A 21,317-nucleotide genomic window follows, 5' to 3' on the forward strand; every position below is an offset into this window, starting at 1 on the left:
AGAAGCCTCTCTCACCTCAAGCCCCCAACTCACTGTGCATTGACATCAACCCAAACGAATGAACTTAGCGTCGGGAAATGAAACAACTTTTTTTCAAGTGTAAAAAATAAAAAAATAATTATTAATAATAATAATAATAATAATAAATCAGGAACCGAATCTTAAAACGACGAGCGCCGAACCCTTCATCCCTGGAGGACTTCGCGCTGAAACATTTTTTTTTATTTTTTTCAGGAATCTTTCCTGAAACTTCTGAAAAGTTCTGTGCAGACATAAATGTCACGGTACAAGCATCAGATGACAATCCCATTTCAACAAAGGAGGGGACAGAAAGGCAGACAAAACACGTCCAGATAAAAGAAAAGGTGGAGGTGGAGGAGGTGGAGGAGGTGGAGTCTCCGTTTCGCGCCGAAACTTTCAAACCTCCCGGACCATTTCCGATAGGTCGGTGACGTCACTAGGACGCGCCTCACGCAGTCCACACGGTGGGAGCGACGCGTCGGCAGCGGGCGTCCCCGTCCCCACAACAACAACAACAACAACAACAACAAACAACAAACAACAACAACAAACCGAACCAAACACAACAATGAGCTGACGTCTCAGCCACGAATTACAACTCGATGAAGCGGAGCCCTTCCACGACTTGGGCAAAGGGGAATCAGATCGCGCTGGAACTCCGCTTCTGCTACTCTATCGGCTCTGCCCGGCGACGTCCCCCGGTGACCCCGGTATGTTATTTTGACCGTTCTGACCGTGGTTTATGTCGCCGCGAAGTCTTTGCACAGTTTTAATGCAGCGCCTGTCGAGCGCACCCCGACCCGCTCTTCACCAAGTTCAACTGTGTCCGGCTGTACGCTTCGGTGGTGAAAGGTTCGACTCTTTCTCTGAGATTCGGTCCCGGACGAGTCACTCGGTTAAAAAAAAAAAAAAAAGAGTCGTTCCGACTTGTTTGCTCGTCTGACTCCATCGGTTTGATGCACGGTGAGCGATGGACGACAGCAGGTTCGTCCCTGTCGGACACGGAATTCCCGGCGTGCTCATAATTTTGTCAACATTATTGATTTAGGCACGTGCATGTGAAGCGGGGATCGTAAAAACGATGGCAAACGTTTGCTTCGTCAGTAGTTACTCATCTTGGTGCCACATGACCTTCTTGCCTCACAGCAAGAAGGTCCTGGGTTCGATTCCCGCCTGGGGCGCTGTTGGCACCGTGCTCCGGGCGGGTTATCTCCCAAATAGGAGCCTTTCTGTGTGGAGTTTGCATGTTCTCCCCGTGCTCACATGGGGTTTCCTCCACCTCACGTCAGTAAGGACCCCCCCCCCCAAAAACATGCACCCATCATCGTCTGACCAGCGATGGACACTTATCACCAGGTCCCCGGGCGCGTCCACGTACGCTGCCCACTGCTCCTGGCTGTGCCCCCGGAGGAAGGACAAGACAGGACGGGTCAAATGCAGAGGATCCATTTCACCGGCCACCATCAAAGCATGCGCATGTGTGTGCAAGCATGTGTTGTAGTGTGGTGTGTTGCGTGACGAATAAAGACTGTTTCTTCTTCTTTTCTGTTTAGTGCAGAGTGTTTCACAAAGATCAGTCACAATTCAACTTGAATTATGTCCGAACCCTTTTCCCGCGTTCATTCAATCCTGAGCAATTTCCTCTCCGTCTGCAAGTCAAAGATTCTCCTCTTTGGCCACTCACTGAACTGACATTCTAAGAGCTTGTTCGGGCACATTGCTCTCTTCGTTTACAAATCAAGATTCTATATACAGATTGTTTCCTGTGTGCCTGGCCGCGTTCACACTGTCGTCAACAAGCGACTCTCGCTTGAGTGACTCCAGACTCCAGAGTCGATTCAAAGATTTGTTTTCGCAACCAACGAATCGTCCGCGAGTCTCCTGTGAGGAAATAAGATGTGAGATGGAAATGGATGGGAAAGCGCAGCAGTGACATCACACTGCTGCGCTTTCCCATCCATTTCCATCTCACATCTTATTTCCTTTCATATTTCTGATGTCGTGTTATTTTATCATACTATATCAGGGGTGTTGGTGATCAGCTAACATAAAGTGGTTGTAATCTGTATTCTAATCCACCCATCCAGGCTGCTGTTGAAGCATGCAGGCCGAAATCGAGTTTTTACGGGATCAAGGTAATTTACAGAGTAAATTAATTTAGACTTTATTATTTTACTAATATTTTTACTACTCACCCACCCACAGTGGTGAAAGTAGTAGTACTCAGACATTTTACTTTGAGTAGAAGTACAAATATGCTGACACAAAAGAACTTCAAAGTACCTTACAGACTTTTCTGTTTTAAATAAATCTATATGCGAACTTTTACATGTACTTTAAAAATTACAAGTAATTGATGCTCTGATGGATTTTGATTTGTTCCTCTAGCTTGGGCTTGTTTTTGATATTCATAAGTCCTGTCAGTTCATATAATTCTAATGAACTGAATATATACTTAACTTAATTGTACAGTTACACAATACTTGTACTGTTACTTTGTGTGTGTGTCAGTTTATGTATCTGTCTCTTGATTTGTTTTTGTGCTTTCAGTCCAGAGGCTGAACTCTGCTCTTGCCCAGTATCAGGATGGTCACCACAATCACAGCATATCAGCAGATAAGGTATATATACAGCCCTTCCACGATCATGGTTAATTTTGCTTCTGTGCCTGTATATCTGTGCCGTGAATGGATTTCAAAATTGGAAAACCTATCCCGTAACAAATATTGTATTTTAGGATATGGATAGATGAGGAGCTATCCTATACAGGTCCCATTAATAACTTCAAAACACTAGTTACAATAGTAACAGGATAATCCACCTGTACAAATGGAACCATACCGCAGATTCTCTTGGATTTCAGTCACGTCTTTCATGCGGCCCCGTTTTTTCTACTCGTTGCAGGCATTACCAGGGGTTGTATATGGTTGTTTTTTATTATTTCATCCTGTCAGATTGTTTATATATAATGTTTTGGTTATTTGTATACATTGGACAATTTTAGTTTTTTTCTTCATTTTTACTTCACTGTTTTTTCTATATTTTTTATTCTATTTTATTGTATTATTTTTATTCTCCTTTTTTCAGGCTGTTAAGTAATTTTTTTTTTAATGCTTTTGGTCTGAAGTGAAACCCACCAAACCTCATCAGAAGAAATTCCTTGAATTTATAAATGTACCCAGCGAATCAAACTGATTCTGATTCAGATTCTAATATAATATATATGAACTTGCGATTGATTTTCATTGTTTAACCTGCTGAATCCACTGTGCCATTGTGTAACACTGTAAACAGGAGACTGTTTACTCCTGAGCAGAGCTGTACATGATTTCCTGGTGTTTTATGAATATATATATATATAATTATAATTATAATTATTATTATTATTATTATTGTTATGAAATATTCAGAAGAAGAAAAACAATCTTTCAATCAATTTTGCTTATATGTAAAGAGTTAAGTAAGAGTAAAATATTTGTACCATCATGTGAGTTGCTTATGCCTACACCCTAATCTCCATCTTTTAATACGTCAGGACGGGCAGACCAGACAAACAGACTCTCCTGCCCATTGGATCTCAGATAGGAGGTACGCGATATCTGCGTCGATATCATTCGGAAATATTCATTCATATAATTTTACCATAAATAGTTAAATTATCATTTGTTTTCATTTTATTTATATTTTTATTTTTTACATTTTTTTTTTTTTTTTTTTTTTTTTTAAGAGAGAAAGCAAACGTTTGTTGACATAATTAATGGAAAGCTAATTTTCCACGAGAGACATTTGAAGTTGTTATATACAGTATATATTAACAAAATGTCTAATCGTCTTTACCTCACGGTGCTTTGTGTGTCCGACAGCGTCATGGCTCCTCTCATAGCGGAGTACGATCGTCATATGGACCAGATGACCGAGCATTTGCAGAGATACCAGGTGAAGCGTGGATTTAAATAAAGAAACACACTCTACTCCGAAAGTTTTTATTTTTTATATATACACTGATCAGCTACAACATTAAAACCACTGACAGACAAAGTAATGACATTGAGCATCTGGTTTCAGTGGCACCTGTCAAGGGTTGGGATATATTCGGCAGCAAGTGAACAGTCAGTTGTTGAAGTTGATGTGTTGGAAGCAGGAAAAATGGGCAAGCGTAAGGATCTGAGCCACTTTGACAAGGACCAAATTGTGATGGCTAGACGACTGGGTCAGAGCATCTCCAAAACGGCAGGTCTTGTGGGGTGTTCCTGGTATGCAGTGGTTAGTACCTACCAAATGTGGTCCAAGGAAGGACAACCGGTGAACCGCCGACAGGGTCATGGATGCCCAAGGCTCATTGATGCGTGTGGGGAGTGAAGTCCAGCCCGTCTGGTCTGATCCCACAGAAGAGCTACTGTAACACAAACTGCTGAAAAAGTTAAGGCTGCTGTGTTAGAAAAGTGTCAGAACACACAGTGCATCACAGCGTGATGTGTATGGGGCTGCATAGCCACGGACCAGTCAGAGTGTCCATGTTGACCCCTGTCCACCACTGAAAGCACCTACAATGAGCATGTGAGCATCAGAACTGGACCATGGAGCAATGGAAGAAGGTGGCCTTGGTCTGATGAATCATGTTTTATTCGACATCATGTGGATGGCTACGTGCATGTGCGTTGTTTACTTGGAGAACAAATGGCACTAGGCTTGGGCCGATTTACGATTAAATCATCTATCGGCGATCTATTTCATAGATTGGTATTGACATTGATGACAGATGTTTTATTAATTTTTTTGTTTTTAATCCACCAGGAAAAATCAGAGAATTGAAATGGTGTCAGTGCAATTTACCGTATTCTGAAACTGGAGCGTTGAGGGAGAGAGAGGGAGCACAGGCTCTCCCCCTCTCCACCCAGAGCTGTCCAGTAACCACTGGTGATTGGGTCTCACTTTCCCTCTACAGTCTTACACAGAGACTTTTAGGGGCAGGTGCTCAAATAAAAGAAAAGACACATGGTGGGTCCAGGGTATTTTCCGGTCATAGGCATTTTGGCGCTCTGGGCAAACGGAGCAGCACGCTGGAGCCGCTGTGCGCACATCGCAGGTGCGCCGAGGTTCATGAGGAGTTCCTCATGAATATAGGTTGCCCCGACAAAAACAAAACAAACAAAAAAACGCGCCCGGTTATAATATAGCAATATATGATATCATCTCAGAGAGAAAGATTTAGATTTATTTTGTTTCCTTAGTTTCTCACTTGTATGGAAATTGAAAAATGTAAACCTAACTCAGAGAACTGGAGCAGAGCTTTTTTTGTTTGTTTGTTTCTCATCCAGACAGCGGTGTGCGCAGGCTCCCGTGCCTGTCTTTTTTATTTTAGATCTATTTATTTCTGTTTGTTTCCTACATGTATGAAACAGCATTTTTAAACACAACTGAGTTAAGGGACTGTCCAATTCCTTATTCCGTGCTGTTCCAAAAAAACGTGGGTCCTCAATGTCGAGACGCACGTCTCCCCGTTGCTTTCCGTTTCTATGGGACTTAATTTAGTAAAAACTTGATGTTTTTGTGTAAATACTTTTCTTGTAAATAAATGTTTATGTTGTGGCTGATCTGTGTGTGTGTGTGTGTGTGTGTGTGTGTGTGTGTGTGTGTGTGTGTTGTGTGTTTGTGTGTGTGTGTGTGTGTGTGTGTGTGTGTGTGTGTGTGTGTGTGTGTGTGTGTGTGTGTGTGTGTCTATTTTTTTATTATTATTATTTTTCCAAAATGTTAAATCCATCAAATTAAATTGAGTAAGTGCTTTATATTATGTGTTAAATGATTAAGAACATCTTATAAAGGTGCATGTTTAGTTAATCAACAACCTTTTCTGACATTGTGCTGTCAGCACTTCTTTTAGTAGTGGTGGTACTATAATTTCACTTTTTTTTTTTTTAATATTTCAATAGTCGTTGAAAACATCTAACAAAAATAGCCAACTCCAACTTAATTGCGGACATCTGTTTTATTGTGTTGAATGTGTGTTTTGCATTGGCAGGTGCAGATGACAGATCTGAAAGTCAAGCTGGAGAGGGTTGTCAAGGAGAATGAGAGGTAGGCGGCTGTGTGTGAAGCGTGCACGACCGTTTGTTTGTCACATCTAAATGCCTTTGAAACACACTTTCTTTTTCAAATCAGTAGTTAATGTGTTTCTATTTATTTATTTATTTATTTATTTTTAAATCACATTACAAACACATTTTGACTGAAAGAGTGAAGCCCTGTGTGTTCCAGTGGAGAAGACATTTGATGGGCTTCACTAAGTCAAAATGCTCAAAAGGATTTGGAAGTACGTCAAACTGTTGGTATTTAAAGCCGGTTGATAAATGCAGATATCGTCATAAGGTGATCACAGTTTTGTAATCGAAAAATTACTGCTAAGATAATATCAGCTAAAAAATTTATTTTTGAAAGAAATTGTATTTAAAATGACCATATAGTTTAGTGCGGTGAACTTTAAATGTGGTGAACGTGATAGAGATATACGTGTACTGTATATCGATGATTATCCTGATAGTTAATTATCCCATAATGCCCCGCCCTCATTGTATTATTGCCACAAATGTACTGCGCGACTTCTTTGTCGATCTACTGATCTACTTTTTTGACAAATATGTTTTTGTAAATAGCCTTGAATTGAATTGTTTTTTGCGTTTTAATTTATTTCACTCTACTGATCGCCTGCTTTTGGCGAGAGCTAATATGACCCCAAATGTTATGGCACAATATATTTGGATGAATTCCGGACGGTCATGATACACATGACAATATATCTTGATGTTTTTCAAAATATGCAATTTATTGCATGAACCTATGGACTTTATATTCAAGCTAATCCCATTGGAGGAAAATAAATGGACAAAAATCTGTGAGAAAGTCCATGTTTCATCATATAAACATTCTCCAAACACTACTTTTCTTCACAATATAGTTTCTATTTCAAATGAAACAATATAAGTTCATCTGTTTTAAATCTAAATTCCTGTTAACTCCCTGGTCTTCCGCAGGCTTCACGCTGAGCTCAGGGAGTCTGTGGAGTCGCAGCTTCAGGCTCTGCCTGTGGAGAGCAGTGCGCTGGAGGAGGATGGAGTCCTCCGAAACCTGCAGGAGCAGATCCAGCTCTCCACACAGGTTCCCCACTCACTTTCTTTCTCCCTCCCTCCCTTTTTATCACACTTTCTTTCATACCCTATTTTCCCCTTTTACCCCCATTTCAAAACATGTATTATCACAATAACTATCTACAGTATATACCATGTCAAAATATCACACTCGAGGTCTCGGCATGGTGCATACCGTATGTCATAATAAACACATTCACTTTTCACAATCCGCATCTTTAATTGACAACCGGATCTGACTTGTAAACCGGATCAGATGAAAATTGTAATGTGAAAACCACCCCTTTCCTCCCTGCAGGAGCGTGAGAAGGCCATGGAGCTGTGGCAGACGGCGGCTCAGGAGCTGGAGCATCTCAAGCAGCTCTACCAGCGAAACGTCGCGGACGGACACATCCACACTGCCCAGGGACAGCAGCTCAAGGTGCCTCGTTCTGACCACCGGAGGGATCCACCATTATAGAGATTAGGCTGTTTCATATAATAAGATAATGACAGATAATGGGGATAATGATAAGCGGTTATTTTATTTATTTATGCCACAAATTGCTCATTCTCATTGAACGCTTTCACTCCCCCCCAGGATCAGCTCGTCCAGTTCCAGCAGCACGCCCAGAACCTGCAGTTGGCCAATCAGAAGCTAGAATCGGTACGCGGTGGTCAATTAAAAGCTTGTTAGATTATTGCCCTCCAATTAGCCGCAGGGACCTAATACGGCGCGGTTCAGAAATAAATGTTCTTCTAATAACTCATTTTGAATCTTAAGTGAAGCACAGTTTCCAAATTGCTTGGCCCAGCCAGCGTGAACTGCCTTTGTCTCATAATGGAATGTTGGCATGCTGGCTAATCCTCCAACTGCCTTTGCCCCCTGCCTGTATTTGCTGCACATTCTCTCTCTCTCTCTCTCTCTCTCTCTCTCTCTCTCTCTCTCTGATACAAACATTCTGTCTCACACATACACACTCTGTTTGGACTCAGTTGGAGTCGGTGTGTGAACTGTGGAGAGATGGTTAGCTGATGGATGAAGGCTCATCTTGACTTGGAAATTAGGCCTCGGGGCGTGCTGCACCGTGCATTCTCACTCATGGACGCGTGCAAACACACACCTGCTGCCGGCTTAAAGCCCCGTGGTCTAATTCTATATGGTTCTGATGCATTTTTAATGAGACTGCAAGCCTTGAGCTCTTCTCTTGTCTCTGACTTTTCATACACACAGCTTCTTTACAGTGCTGTGTGTGTGTGTGTGTGTGTGTGTGTGTGTGTGTGTGTGTGTGTGTGTGCGCGTGCGCTGAACAACGCCTTTTGTATCTGTGTGTGTGTGTGTAAAAGGAAACAAAACCAGAGAAGTTAATTGGGAAAAGTTTTGCAATCGTTAAGCATGAGTTCTACAGTAATGTCCGACCGACTACACTTGTGTCTCTCCTGCCACACTCAGACCAACCAGCAGTTCCTGAAGACGGTGACGGAGCAAAGCGCGGAGACGGAGGAGATACGCAACCAGCTCAGGTGATGGGATGATGATGATGGATAGTTATTAGAAAGATAATTGACGGGATGAAACACTGCACAGCCTGAATCCCAAAAGATGGCCACCTATTAAAACACATTAGAGCCAAAGTGGAAGACCGCATGATTTGATTACCTTCTATTGATGCAGAGTACTTTGCAGAGCATGTTGTGTATAAAAGGTGCCATACAAATAATTGTATTATTATAATTATTATTATCATTATTACTGCTTTTCACAAGGTGCTTATACAGAAGGTTTAATGAGGGGGATAATGTATTTTTTCTGTTCCTCGGATGCAGGCAGTCCAAGACAGAACTGAGGACGGCCACGACCAAAGTGGAGGAAATGACAAAGCTTCTGCAGACATTCCAGGACCAGATGCAACGAAAAGTTGGGGGAAAATGATTCATGCATTTGTTTTATCACATATATGCCTGAAGTAGCTTCAGTGCCAATTGGAGTAATACACAGAGAAAGAAAAACAAATTTTACCAAGGGGTTACAAAAAAGCCCATCCTGTATGTGTGTTTATTTGTTTGTGAGAGGAGGAAGATGCGACGGAGGCTCAGCGTCGAGAGGAAGCCGCAGACAAGAGTCAGCAGCATCTTCAGACCGTCCTGACGCAGCTGGAGGCCAGGTGAGCTTTGGTCTCAAAACAGCTTTCAGTCCAAAACACAACATCAAACTGATGTGTTGTTACTCGTCGTTAAATGTGAGCAGTGAATTTTGTGATTTTTAAAATTTATCCCACAAACCCAATCCTTCCGGACACATTGGCTGCTCATTCAAAATCCTGGCGCTGACTCCCCTGTTGCTATGTGACATCCCCGCATCTCGCTCCCCCTCCTCTCCAGGCTGAAGGCGGCCTCCCAGGAGGCGGAGGCCGTGCGCCGGCAGCAGGCGGTGTGGGAGCGGCAGGTCGGGGAGCTCCAGGGGCGCTGCGCCTCCCTGGAGGAGCAGCGCTACGAGGCCCTCACCAAGATCCGGGAAAGCGTCCAGCTGGCGGAGGAGGCGGCGCTGCAGAAGGAGCAGGTGAAAACCTGAGGAATCTACGGAGTAGATCTTCTGCTCCTGTTTACATCGTCACAATAAATACTTATCAACCGAAATTAGGCGTGTCACAAGCATGACATTTCTGTTGATGATTAATTGTGATGCAAAATATTTGTAATTAATTACTGTATTTCCTCAAAGAGTGACAGGGGTGTGATAGGGGACTTTATTTGCCTCAACTGCACAGTGCACCAGGCCTTTATTGGAACACGCTTATATAAGAGGCAGGCTTTTTTTAAATCGAATTCCCTCTGTTTAAGAAGTATATTTCATCATATTTTAGTATGGATTTTAAATCAAACTTCCGTCTGGGTGCCATGCCATGCAAACCAACGTATGGTGAAAAAGGAGAGGCCACGTTAGCTGCCTAAAAGTTGCAATTGTGGTGGTAGCCAATGGGGGTACTGTTTTCCGAGTTTGCCTTGAACTCAAAGCTTCCTGCTTAGAGCGCTGGGGAACGAGAGCACTCAGAGCAGGGCTTTTGCCCTGGATGGATGGAAAATGAAATATGTCTACAATAAAAACACACTGTTTTTATTTGATTAGTTTGGGAGCGATCAACCCCGGTCTGTATTTGAGGCAGGCTTTAATTTGTTTGTGTAGACAACGCCCCCGGCATTTGTTAGAGGGCATTTGTTATCGTTTGACTACCGAATTATATTGGAAAAATACGGTATTTGGGGTTTTTTCCCATTTAATTTATTTTCTGCCGGTATCATAATATAAGCTTTTGAGAGTAATCATACACGTCTACTTAATTCAGAATTGCTCTCTACTGAACATTGAGCATAAACATTCGGGTAGACAAATGGGTTCATTTTCCTCAACCCAAGTGGGGGTTAGTTGTGGAAACACACGGAATCCACATTTGTATTTGTTGCAACATGTCTTAAAATTTCCCCTCAATTTTGATGTAAACGTATAATATATATATATATTATACGTATTATAGCATACATATTATAGCGTCTTGACAATTTTACAAAACAATTTCAATTTGCCCAAATGGATGGAATGAGGTAATGATGAAATAACTGTGATGAAAATGTGCGTGTGTGCTTTGTGTTTGAGGCCCTGTTGAGAGAAAAGCAAAAGGTGGAGGAGTTGGAGAAAACCAAAGAGGCAATCAAGCAGCTGATCCAGGACGCAGCCGTCCGCACCAGAAAGGAGGTGGGTGGAAGGACGCACGAGGAGGAGGCTGCCGAGCTCCGCTCTCGGGAGTTTTGTCACAGTACCGACAAGCTCCAGGGATCACTGAATAATTACCTGGTCCGTCTTTAGCTCTTCAATTTTTACGACGCTGCAAGTAGTCTTGGACATTCACTGACATTTGCTTCACACTGGAGGAGAGCGTTACTTCTGGTCGCTGTCTGAGTGCCAGCCTCAGTATTTTGCCGAGTTTATCGAGTGGACACCACCTTTCCCCAATACTTTGTTGAATTAGTCCAGTGAGTACCGGGATCCACTATCACGTTCATGTACATTCAAAAAGGAGCATATTCAAAAATGGCCCATGCTTTCCCCCTGCATAGCTTAAAACGAGAATTTTGTGATTACTGTTATATTAATGGAGAACTATAATCAAACCCTTTCAACTTTTAATACCGTTAAAGGAGCCCAGAATATTACTGTGTTGCTGTCCTTCCCCCCTTAAACTTTAGAACGTACATGTGTCACATCTGGCGTCTGCCTTCCAGCATAGCAGTGGGAACGGAGGTTGCGTTTAATTAAAAGTAGCTCTGTGTGCGGCAGCTTCTGTTCACCTTGTTCCTCATCGGGACGTTGCTCATCTGAAACACAACAAAGGTCCCGGCGATCCACGGGGTTGTTTTTAATTGGTCCGCTTGAAAACCTCTGTCCGCGTCTTTTGCCCCCTCGCCGTAAGTGACCGTTTTTGACAAAAGGAAAGATGAAGGCTGGCGGAGGGGTGGAAAACGTTCAAAGGATGAAAACAGTGCCGAGTCTCCAGATCAAACTTGTCGTTGTGCAAATTTGGAACGAGTGTCCGCGCCGCTGTGTGTTGTCAGGTGGAGGGCGTGCGGAGGCAGTGCAACGTGCAGATCCACTACATGGCCGAGGAGCTGTCCGCCCTGCAGCTGGTGAGGACCCGTTCCGCCGGCGGTGCATTCCCCTCCAACATCACACGCAGCCACCCGTTCCACTCTCTGACCGTCTGCTCTCCTCTATTCTTGCTCTGCCTTGATCCCCCTCTCCTCCCCCTGTCCCCGTCCTCGCCCCCTCCACCCTCCTCTCCTTCGCCCAGGAGTGCGCGGATAAGGAGTCTCAGATCGAGAGGTCCTTGCGGGAGAGGAAGGCCGTGGAAGAGGAACTGGAGAGGGTGAAGCGACGGCTTTGTACCTGACGGTGTTTTATCGATCCATCGGTTGATTTATTGACACGGTTTTTCAACTTGGCGGTGGTGACGGTGACAGGTGTATAAGGAGGGCCGGGCGGAGCCGGAGCTGAGGAAGATGGACGCCCTCCACCAGAGGTGTCTGGATGCAGAGAGGATGAAGGACGACTTGGTCATCACTCTGCAGAGCACGCAGAGCAAGCTCAAAAAGTTGGAAATGGAGTAAGTTGGAAAACCGTGCGGGAGGCAGTGTGGCGTCTACATTTTAAACGACCACTTCTTTTGAACTGCTCCCTCTGTGTCTCCTCCTCTTTCTCTGTGTCATTCTCACTGTTTTCCCTGAAATCATCGATTTTACTTTTAACCGGACAATCAGACTTTTTGCATACAATTAGGACCTTTTAAATAGGATGAAATAACACTTTATTAATGCCTGTGGTGAAATGGCCTTATGATAATACTGGCAGCATTACTAAAATGGCAAAAATATGATAATAGTACCAATGGTAATATGACGAGTAAGCCATGACTGGTTACCTGCCAAAGTAACTGGCTGGTAAATCTTACAAGTACAAACTTCAAATACGTTTTAAAATGTTGCTTCACAGTCGAATTATAAAGGCATTTTGCTGTTGGTAAATATAAAAGTCATGCCTAGCTATTTTTGGAAACACCTGCGTCATAGCACATATCCCCCCCCCCCCCCCTTCGCTTCCTGCTCGGACGGAGGGGGGAGGTCACACGGGTCAATGCTTGCTGCAGTGGGGGACACAAGCATGAAAATAACAACCTTTGCTGCTGCCGTCCGCTCTTTTCTCACTCCATTCACCCCGTTCCCCTCCCAGCTACAGCGAGGAGCTTTTGCGCTGCCAGGAGGAGGTGCGGCGGCTGCAGGGCACGCTGGTGGCGGCCAGGGACGAGTGCGTTGGCATCAGCGAGGAGCGGCTGCAGCTGCAGCAGGACAACCTGCAGCTCCGCAGGGAGATGGATGAGCTGCGCAAGGCCAGTCTGCTGGTCCAGAAACAAGCCAAACAACAGGTAGGATAAAGGAAGATGCGGGAGCTGGGGCAGGGAGATGGATGAGCTCCATCAGAGTCGCCCAGCGTGCCAAGAAGGGAAAAAATAGTCTCAGCGGGGCAAAAGGGTGATGGGTGAGCGAGGGGTAACCACACGGAACCGGAGTGCTACGGAAGGAAGCAGAAAAGCTGCTACAGTGGAAAGTGTAAAAGGAACATGTTGGTGGAGAAGTAGAGCGAAGTTATGAACATAGGGAAAGGCAAAGAAGAAGCGGGGAGTGGGTAGATGGCCAGGGGACCACGCCCATCAGTCCAAGGGTAAACCAGGTGGTCTGCAGTAGGATTGCACGATATATTGTTTCAGCGTTGTCATTGCGATGTGCGCATGCGCAAAAGTCACATCGCAGGACACTTGATGTCGAGTAAGGCAAATGAACCAGGGTGGCCATCCGTCCTGTTTTAGGTGGGATAGTCAGATTTTGAAATACCGTGTCCATCTACCAGTGCAGCCTTGAGACACTCATTTGTCCTAATGTCTAATGGTATATATATATAAAAAAAAAAAATATATATATATATATATATATATATATATATATATATATATATATATATATATATATATATATATATATATATAAGCTTTGTTTGAGTATACATTCCAAGACAAATACAAATAACAAATTATTGGCTGGTGTTGGGGTGGTTTTGGGGTGCGCACGCACACTTCTGTTTACATCTTGGACCATGGCTGACCGCTGCAAACGCTCAGAAATTTGGTGTCGTGCAGCTCTGGACTGCAGGTCCTTAAAAATAACTCATTAAATCTCCCATATCATACTCCTTTTCAACTGGTTAGTATAGGTCTCCGAGCTCGCCAAAACAAGGCTTTGGAGGTTTTTTTTTTTGCTTAAAATACCACTCAGGTTAGGCATTCTAGCCATTCTAACATGCCTCTGTACCCTTCTTCAGTCCTGGTCTCGACGGGCTGTTTTGTGTCTAGCTTTAAATGCAATGAGCTGCTACTCGCCACGCCCCACTCCAGAACAGCTTGTGGCGGGGGGTTTTCAATGTAACACCGTTACACACGGGGCTTTTTTTTTGTAAATTCAATTAGGAAATGGAGGATAATGAATCTAATAATCTACAATGAAAACACAGTTTATTTTGGTTTTGTTTGGAGAAACAGCGGATCGCACAGCATAGCAGAGGTCGCTCTGATAGTGCGGTGCAGGCTGCCATCAACCATTTTGTTTTTTTAGAAAGGCTAAAAATATGAGAGATTTACGGGAACATTTTTAAAAAGGAGGACAGCGGGAGAGAGGGGTAAAATTCAGGCAAATCCCCAGACAAACGGGATGATTGACTGGTCTGACTCAGCTACTAGTGTTAGCTAGTGTGAAACGGCTATATCTTAGCTTCAACATAATGCTAGTGGGGCCGGCGCAAGGTATGGAGTTATTTTGATGGAGGGTGGTCTCATTCTAATGAGCCCCCACTTGACGTAGGAGGGGGAAGCAAATCTGAACAGCTTGAATCACGGCTTGTTTTCTGAGCTAGACAGCCCACAATAAACTGACTGGGTTGTCTTATTTCACAGTTTGTGTGTTAGTAGATGTATGTACCAAAATGTATGTGCACAAGCACTGAAAAGCTGAGTGTTTCATAATATTTCCCCTTTAAATAGTCTTAAATTTAAATTTGTCTTAATTTCAACAAATGAACGAAAAAGACTATGTTTCAATTAGTCAGATTTTATCTATTCATAAAAATTAGTCCAGTTCTTCTGCATGAGAGTCTTGATTTATGAAAAACTACCTTGAAACTGTCGTGGTTAAAAAAGGTCCAGGCCCGGGCCAGTGAAAAGTCTGTATCTCTGAACGACGTTTCTATCTGTTCTGGCCTCAAAAACCTAGAAAGAAAAACACTGAAACCGACCAGAGTCTGATGCGAAAACATTTATTATCTTTATCATAGACTCAACTACATCAATAAACTTGGAGTAGGTTCCGTGGAACAAACTGAACAACCAAACCTTTCGTGCTTCTTTATGTCCGGAAACCCCCTATCTCCTATTACATGTTCTGCCCCTTTCAGCGCCGCCAACCACTCACAATCCTGTTTTCGTGGGTTTTCTATTTTTTTGGTTAGTTGAATAAGCAATCACATTCCTTGTGGGGTTTAGCCAATCACAGCTCGCAGTCCTGTCACCAGGTGTTTTGGGGTGGTCTTCCAGACAACCAATCACAGCCTTGTTACTGGGCAACCTCTCCTTTCCTGGAAAGAGTGTTCCTGGAACACTTGCATCATATTTGACCATAAACTGTATGGGCATAATTCCTTTTCCTTCTGTTGGACATGACCTTGAGCTGTTCTCTTTGTTTCAGCTACATGTTTTCCTCCTGTTTTTGTAGACTTGGGTTCCCTCTTTTGGTTTTATAGCATACATTTAAAAAAAATGTTTTTGATACATATACCTTGAGTATTGGCGGTTAAGTATAACATGTCATAGGTTATTTTTATGTGGGGTTACTAATTAACCACAACAGAACCTAATTCTCACTTCTTACTTACTGCTACACTCTAAAGCACACTCCAACTGTTCATAGAATAATTTAGTTCATATCCTAATCTGTTTCTACCCAACACTGACCTCTGCCCTGTACAAAATATATAGCACTACTTACCTTTATACTTTCCAGATGATTTGTGCATAGAGTTGTATTAAATGTAATAAATATTTGTCTATAACATTTGACTCTCTGATACCCTGGAAATGGCAATGGCAATTTATTTTTAATTGAAAGCAACGTGACCCCTGACCCCAGGTGTCCCTGATGGAGCAGGAGTACAGTGTGAAGGAGCTGGGCCTGGACGCCCGGGTGCGAGAGCTGGAGGAGAGCAGCCGCAGCTCCAGCGCTGACCTCACGCGCCTCCTCACGGCGCAGCAGAGAAGCACGCAGCGCTGGAAGGAGGAGGCCAAGAAGCTGGCACAGGCCTTCGAGACCAAGACGGTCAGCCTCAAGTAAGACCCTGAGAGGGATAGAAATAAATAAATCAATACATTCAACATAAGAGTGTAGGTTGGATGGCGTGATGGATGAAGAGAGGTGTAAGATTTGGGGTTTGGGGCCAGGTTTGCAGGTTTAAATGTTCTAGACGACAAATAGACTGTTGGAAGGTAGTTTTTCACATCACTGAAAAGAGGAAATAGCTCAAAACAATGATGAAAATGGGGGGGGGGGGGGGGCAGCCTCTTCAATAAAGATAGCGGCCTAGTTTGAAGAAGGAAACTGAGGATTAAGGATTATTCTTCAAATATTTGAGGATGTTTTCCCTCAAATAATGGATGGAAGCGCTGAATACTCGTAATTTTAAAAGACACAAATTGACTTTCTATTCAGATGTATTTTTTATTTATATATTTTTTGCACCAGGGGCTGAGCCGCACTGCACGAGATGAAATGAAATGTGTTTCTGAGCGTTCTTTCTTTCCAGGGCTGAGATGAATAGACAAAAGCAGCGCTCTCAAGAGCTTGAGATTCAGCTGGAGACGGATCGCGGCTCCATTGTGGAGGTCTGAATAACACACACAGACACACACACACACACACCCGCGCAGCAGCGCACACACGCATGCGCGCTGCTGCGCGGCTTTTGACCATGACTCCAAGAGATTGTGAGAATGTATGCGCCGAAAGATATCTGCTCTCAGCACTCAAGAGCTTTGATTAGCGTTTGGCCAAATTGTGTGTGTGTGTGTGTGTGTGTGTGTGTGTGTGTGTGTGTGTGTGTGTGTGTGTGTGTGTGTGTGTGTGTGTGTGTGTGTGTGTGTGTGTGTGTGTGTGTTTGTGTGTGTGTGTTTGTGTGTGTGTGTGTGTGTCCAGTATGAGAGACAGCTGGCAGAGCACCAGGAGAAAAACAGCCGTCTCCAGGGGCGTCTGACACAAGCAGAGCAGAGGGTAACAACCGTTATGCAGCAGGTAGGTCCGACCGAGATGCGTCAGAAAAGAGGCGGACAAGCTCTGCATATTCCATCAAGAATTCTGTGTTTTAGAACTTCATTCTGTCAGAACTGTACTTACTTCTCTGTTTTTGCCTGACTGAATATTGGTTTTCAGGATCCATGTTGTCTGATCCTGTTTTGCAGTTAAGCACGTTGATGGCACAGCGGCGACGGGCGGCAGCCGTTTCTGATCCGGACAACATGTGATGGTGGGAGAAAAGGAGACAAAACTGGCACCGACTTTGCAGCTGCTCAATAATAAACTCGGTAGTTACGTTGAAATGTGTGACCAACCAAATTCCGCCACATTACTGTATGTTCGGTGGCCGTCCGACGACTGGGGGAAGGGGGGATAGCGCTGGCGGCACGAGCCAAGACGAGCCCCAAGACCCATCGCTGTGGAGGAAAAAAAACAACATCTGCTCGGCACACACCCACATCGTGAGCTGCCAGAGGTCAGAACACCACCAGGCCAGACACCGGACTGGACTGGCAGCTGACAGCGGACTGGGGCAGGAAACTCAAGTTCCCCCGGCACGTCACCCGTCAACTTGGCATTGTGACGTGTCGAGAGAAGGCCAAGAACAGTGTAAAGCTGGAGTGCGAGGGCCGCGTCGGGTGGTTGCCCACGGCGATCCAGAAGGTCCGGGGGCGGGCGGAGGCTCCATGAGGCCGACTGCACTCGGGACAGAACCGTGGTGACCCTCAGGGATGCAGCGGGACACAGTGTGTCGTAGAGGTGCGGCGTGGTGTGCCGCGAGTGCTGCTTCCTGTTGAATCAACTGTTGCAGCTCCACCCGTGTCAGTCTTGCGGGGTCCGTGTGGAGTCTTTTTTTTCCAACTGCACGCTGCTACGCAGCCTTTACCATGGAAACACGAGATAAAACTACAGAGAAATGTTTTTGTAAAGAGCACAATCAATCAAGGTGTCCAGTCATAAAAATAACCTCTGTGGCTGTGTCCCTCTTTATTACGAACTACTCTCAAGACGCTCATGAGTTCTCTCTCTCTCTCTCTCTCTCTCTCTCTCCCTCTCTCTCTCTCCCTCTTCCACTCGTAGGAATGATTGGAACAGGGTCTCGCCGGGCGGTGAACCGTTCTTTTTCTTGACAAGTTTTACAGTTTTATGATGCGTTGTTTGTTTAAGTTGCCATCTCCTGCCGCCGGAAATGTTTCCCCCTCAGTGTAAGAGAGAGCCTATGCTCCTCCCTTGCCGGGAGGTGCCCTGGCTGAAGAAGGAGCGCACACGCTGTCACGTCAGGTCCGCAAAGCCAAGGCACACAGGTTTAATATTACTATTATTATTTATGTGTGAAATATACTGTTTATACCTGTTCTACACAAAAATAACTTACTATAGTACTGTTTATTTGTTTTTTTTGTGAAATGTTTTTGAAATATGAACTGTATATAAATAAATAACGAAAATTAACTAAAATTAATATTTTAATTATCCACTATCCTGGACTCCTCCCCTCCAATCAGATGAACTTATGCAAATTATAACAACCAACCGATCAACTTGACGCCTCGTCTCCCCCCACAGTCATACACTCAGAGCGTTACACTAGTTATTTGTGGCAGACTACTATAAAACCATTTTTTACACCTTTTAACTTTTTTAAATAGAAAAACAATAGTTTTTTTTCTTCAATATAAAGATACCGTTACCATGGCCCCGAAACTGTGATACATACCGAACCATGAGCCCACTACTGTTGCATCCCTAGTGACCCTACTTAGATGCGGAGGCTTCCCCGTACAGTGGATATGGATGCTGGACAGATGTGAGGTGACTGGCTGACCACCATGGACTGGTCCCACTCCCATGCTGTCTAGCCAAACTTTGCATATCATATAGTATTTAACAGGGCTATTCAACTACATTCTGTTGAAGTTGAAACAGTGTGGCTACAGTTTGTAAAACTGAAAAAGAAAATGCCTCCGCATAGCCATATTTATTTGTGATTTTTATTTTTTTTGTTATTCAAAGGGCCAATCTACATTGAGGTGAGGGCCACATTCGGCCCCTGGGCAGCTAGTGGAATAGGCCTGGTATATACCGTATCCTAATACTTGTCATATAGAGTAATGTTGTAGTAATGTTGAGCCCTTTGAGACTGAGCCCTTTGAGACCACGGTGATTAAGGGCTTTAGAAATAAACTGGACTTGGTGACATGCCCTAAGCCCCGCATGAGAGGATTGTTTTATTACAGAAATAGATGGAAGCTTCACTGTTTTAGGAAGAATGTGAAGATGAGTGACACAACTGAACTACATTTCTTATTACTACCTACATTTGTACACAGAAGCATTGGGTTAACATAGGGATGAGGTTGTTGTAGTTTACTATACTGTAATACTGTACATACACTGAAGTGCCACAAATGCCTTATGGTGCTTTACCATAAGGAATTATGCCGTAAGGATTTTGGTTTGTTTTTTTTACTTACATTTTTTATGTATATATTTTTTTAATTTTGTGTATATACTCACATCATGTTACAGGTCACGGAGCAGCTGTCATGTCATGCACAAATTCTCAAATGTTTTTGAAATAAAGTACTGTCTTACCACACCATCCTCTTTGTTCAGAAAAACACATACGTAGGTGTGAATTTAATATACAGGTAGGTGACAATTCAGTGAAACGTGACTCACAACGCCGTTATGATAATGTTGGTTTCAGTAACTGAATTATATATGATATTTTGCTACTACTATTGCCATGCCAGACACAAGGTTCTGTCATTCTGCATCACACGTTAGAACTCAAATGGTAGTGGCACATATTATGTAATTGTCATTTGATATACTTTTACTGTCTTGTGGTTAAACAAGTGATTTGTTATTATTGTGGGTTTTTTTTATTGTCTTAAAAAATATGACAGTATGTATGACCGGGTATGCGTAACCCAGTCATTCATACTGTAATATAATGCATCATTTTCAAATTTGTTGTCGAGTGACAACATTGAATCAAGTCCTGTTACTCAGACGAATCAAAAGCCAACAGGTTGATAACTCACTGGAGGCATGAAACTAAACAGTCTCCTCTTTTTAATCCGCCCCAGAGGACAGCGGCACCGTGCACCGCTGCCCTGGGTTTGCTGCCGTTGTTTACCGGAGGAAGAGCCTGTTGCTACGCAACGCGACGCAACCATACGAGACCAGTCGACCAACCAGTTTGCCACACCTGGCTCCTTCCCTCGTGAAACAAAACTATTATATATATATAATTTTTTTTTATCGGTTTTTATATATTTTTTTGTATCTACTTATGTACTATGACGATGACGTACCGATCGCGAGACTTAACCGACGGAGGTGAGATTAATTATGGCGGCGTACTAACAACATGCATTACTTCAGTTCCTTTATTATTTTTAATAGTTCTGGCAGCGCCACACACCACATGCTATTATGCTTACTATTATTATTATTATTATTATTATTATTATTATGAGTAGTAGTATTCATTTAACTGTTATTGTCGCTATTATTGCTTTCATACTATTGTTTCCTGCGTAAGTCCTACATTTGTCGTACTGAAGTTTATTGTTGTTTTTAAAACTCTGCTGCATGTTGACAATTTTTCTATTTTCTAATTACATGTACGTATTTGCTAAATACTTCGAAGAGCTTCCATTCGTCATGGAAACGCACGTAAACGAGCCCCCCCCCCCCCCCCCCCCCCCGATTCCCCACCGCGAGGCGCGTCGGGAACCGCCCCTGTGACGTCATAACCCCCCCCCCCCCCCCTCAGAGCCGCGTGTGGAATCCACCGCCCGGTGACGCCAGGAAAGGAAGGCGCGTCCGCAGGCGTCCGTACACCCGCGGCGGCGCCGGGTCGCTTCTTACAGCGGCACCATGCGTGACGCACTGTGTTAGTATTGTTCTTGTCTAACTCAACATTAACCGCCGCAGGTCGAGTCAGTCGCCCTCCCAAATGTCTTCGTCATCTCGGACAGGCTCCCCAAACTGTAGAGCTGTGGCCGAAGGTGGGAATCAGGTTAAATACAATTTGAAAAATAAATAAATACAAACATCTTAAATACAAATAATAATAATTGAATATATATATATATATATATATATATATACATACATACATACATACATACATACACACACACACACACACACGCACACACACACACACACACACACCACGTATATATATATATATATATATATATATATATATATATATATATA

The 21,317-nt window shown here is 43.6% G+C and overlaps 1 protein-coding gene across 2 annotated transcripts; it reads left to right on the forward strand.

The window, feature by feature from the left end:
- Positions 1-539: 539 nt before the first annotated feature.
- Positions 540-19,670, forward strand: sclt1 (sodium channel and clathrin linker 1). 2 transcript variants are annotated; one of them, XM_079998813.1, is made up of 22 exons: positions 540-747; positions 2,109-2,156; positions 2,572-2,642; positions 3,557-3,609; positions 3,885-3,957; positions 6,041-6,096; positions 7,050-7,173; positions 7,462-7,584; positions 7,744-7,809; positions 8,596-8,666; positions 8,970-9,060; positions 9,216-9,307; positions 9,525-9,702; positions 10,795-10,893; positions 11,751-11,822; positions 11,987-12,061; positions 12,156-12,298; positions 12,922-13,114; positions 15,921-16,117; positions 16,591-16,669; positions 16,980-17,075; positions 17,243-19,670. In XM_079998813.1, exons 2-22 carry the CDS (start codon positions 2,123-2,125, stop codon positions 17,303-17,305), a joined length of 2,049 nt encoding a protein of 682 aa, XP_079854939.1. In that variant the 5' UTR covers positions 540-747; positions 2,109-2,122; the 3' UTR covers positions 17,306-19,670. The 2 variants fall into 2 exon arrangements, with proteins under 2 accessions (XP_079854939.1, XP_079854938.1); XM_079998812.1 differs by having other exon boundaries at positions 540-731.
- Positions 19,671-21,317: the final 1,647 nt, after the last annotated feature.

This window comes from Zeus faber (assembly GCF_960531495.2).
Source record: "Zeus faber genome assembly, chromosome: 4".
Classification (NCBI taxonomy): domain Eukaryota; kingdom Metazoa; phylum Chordata; class Actinopteri; order Zeiformes; family Zeidae; genus Zeus; species Zeus faber.

Bases quoted from the DNA above. Each gene is read 5' to 3' on its own strand.
- sclt1 (XM_079998813.1), top strand. From the start codon at position 2,123: ATGCAGGCCGAAATCGAGTTTTTACGGGATCAAG. The intron at 2,157-2,571 runs GTAATTTACAGA...TTGTGCTTTCAG, and splicing joins CGAGTTTTTACGGGATCAAG to TCCAGAGGCTGAACTCTGCT. The intron at 3,610-3,884 runs GTACGCGATATC...TGTGTCCGACAG, and splicing joins CATTGGATCTCAGATAGGAG to CGTCATGGCTCCTCTCATAG.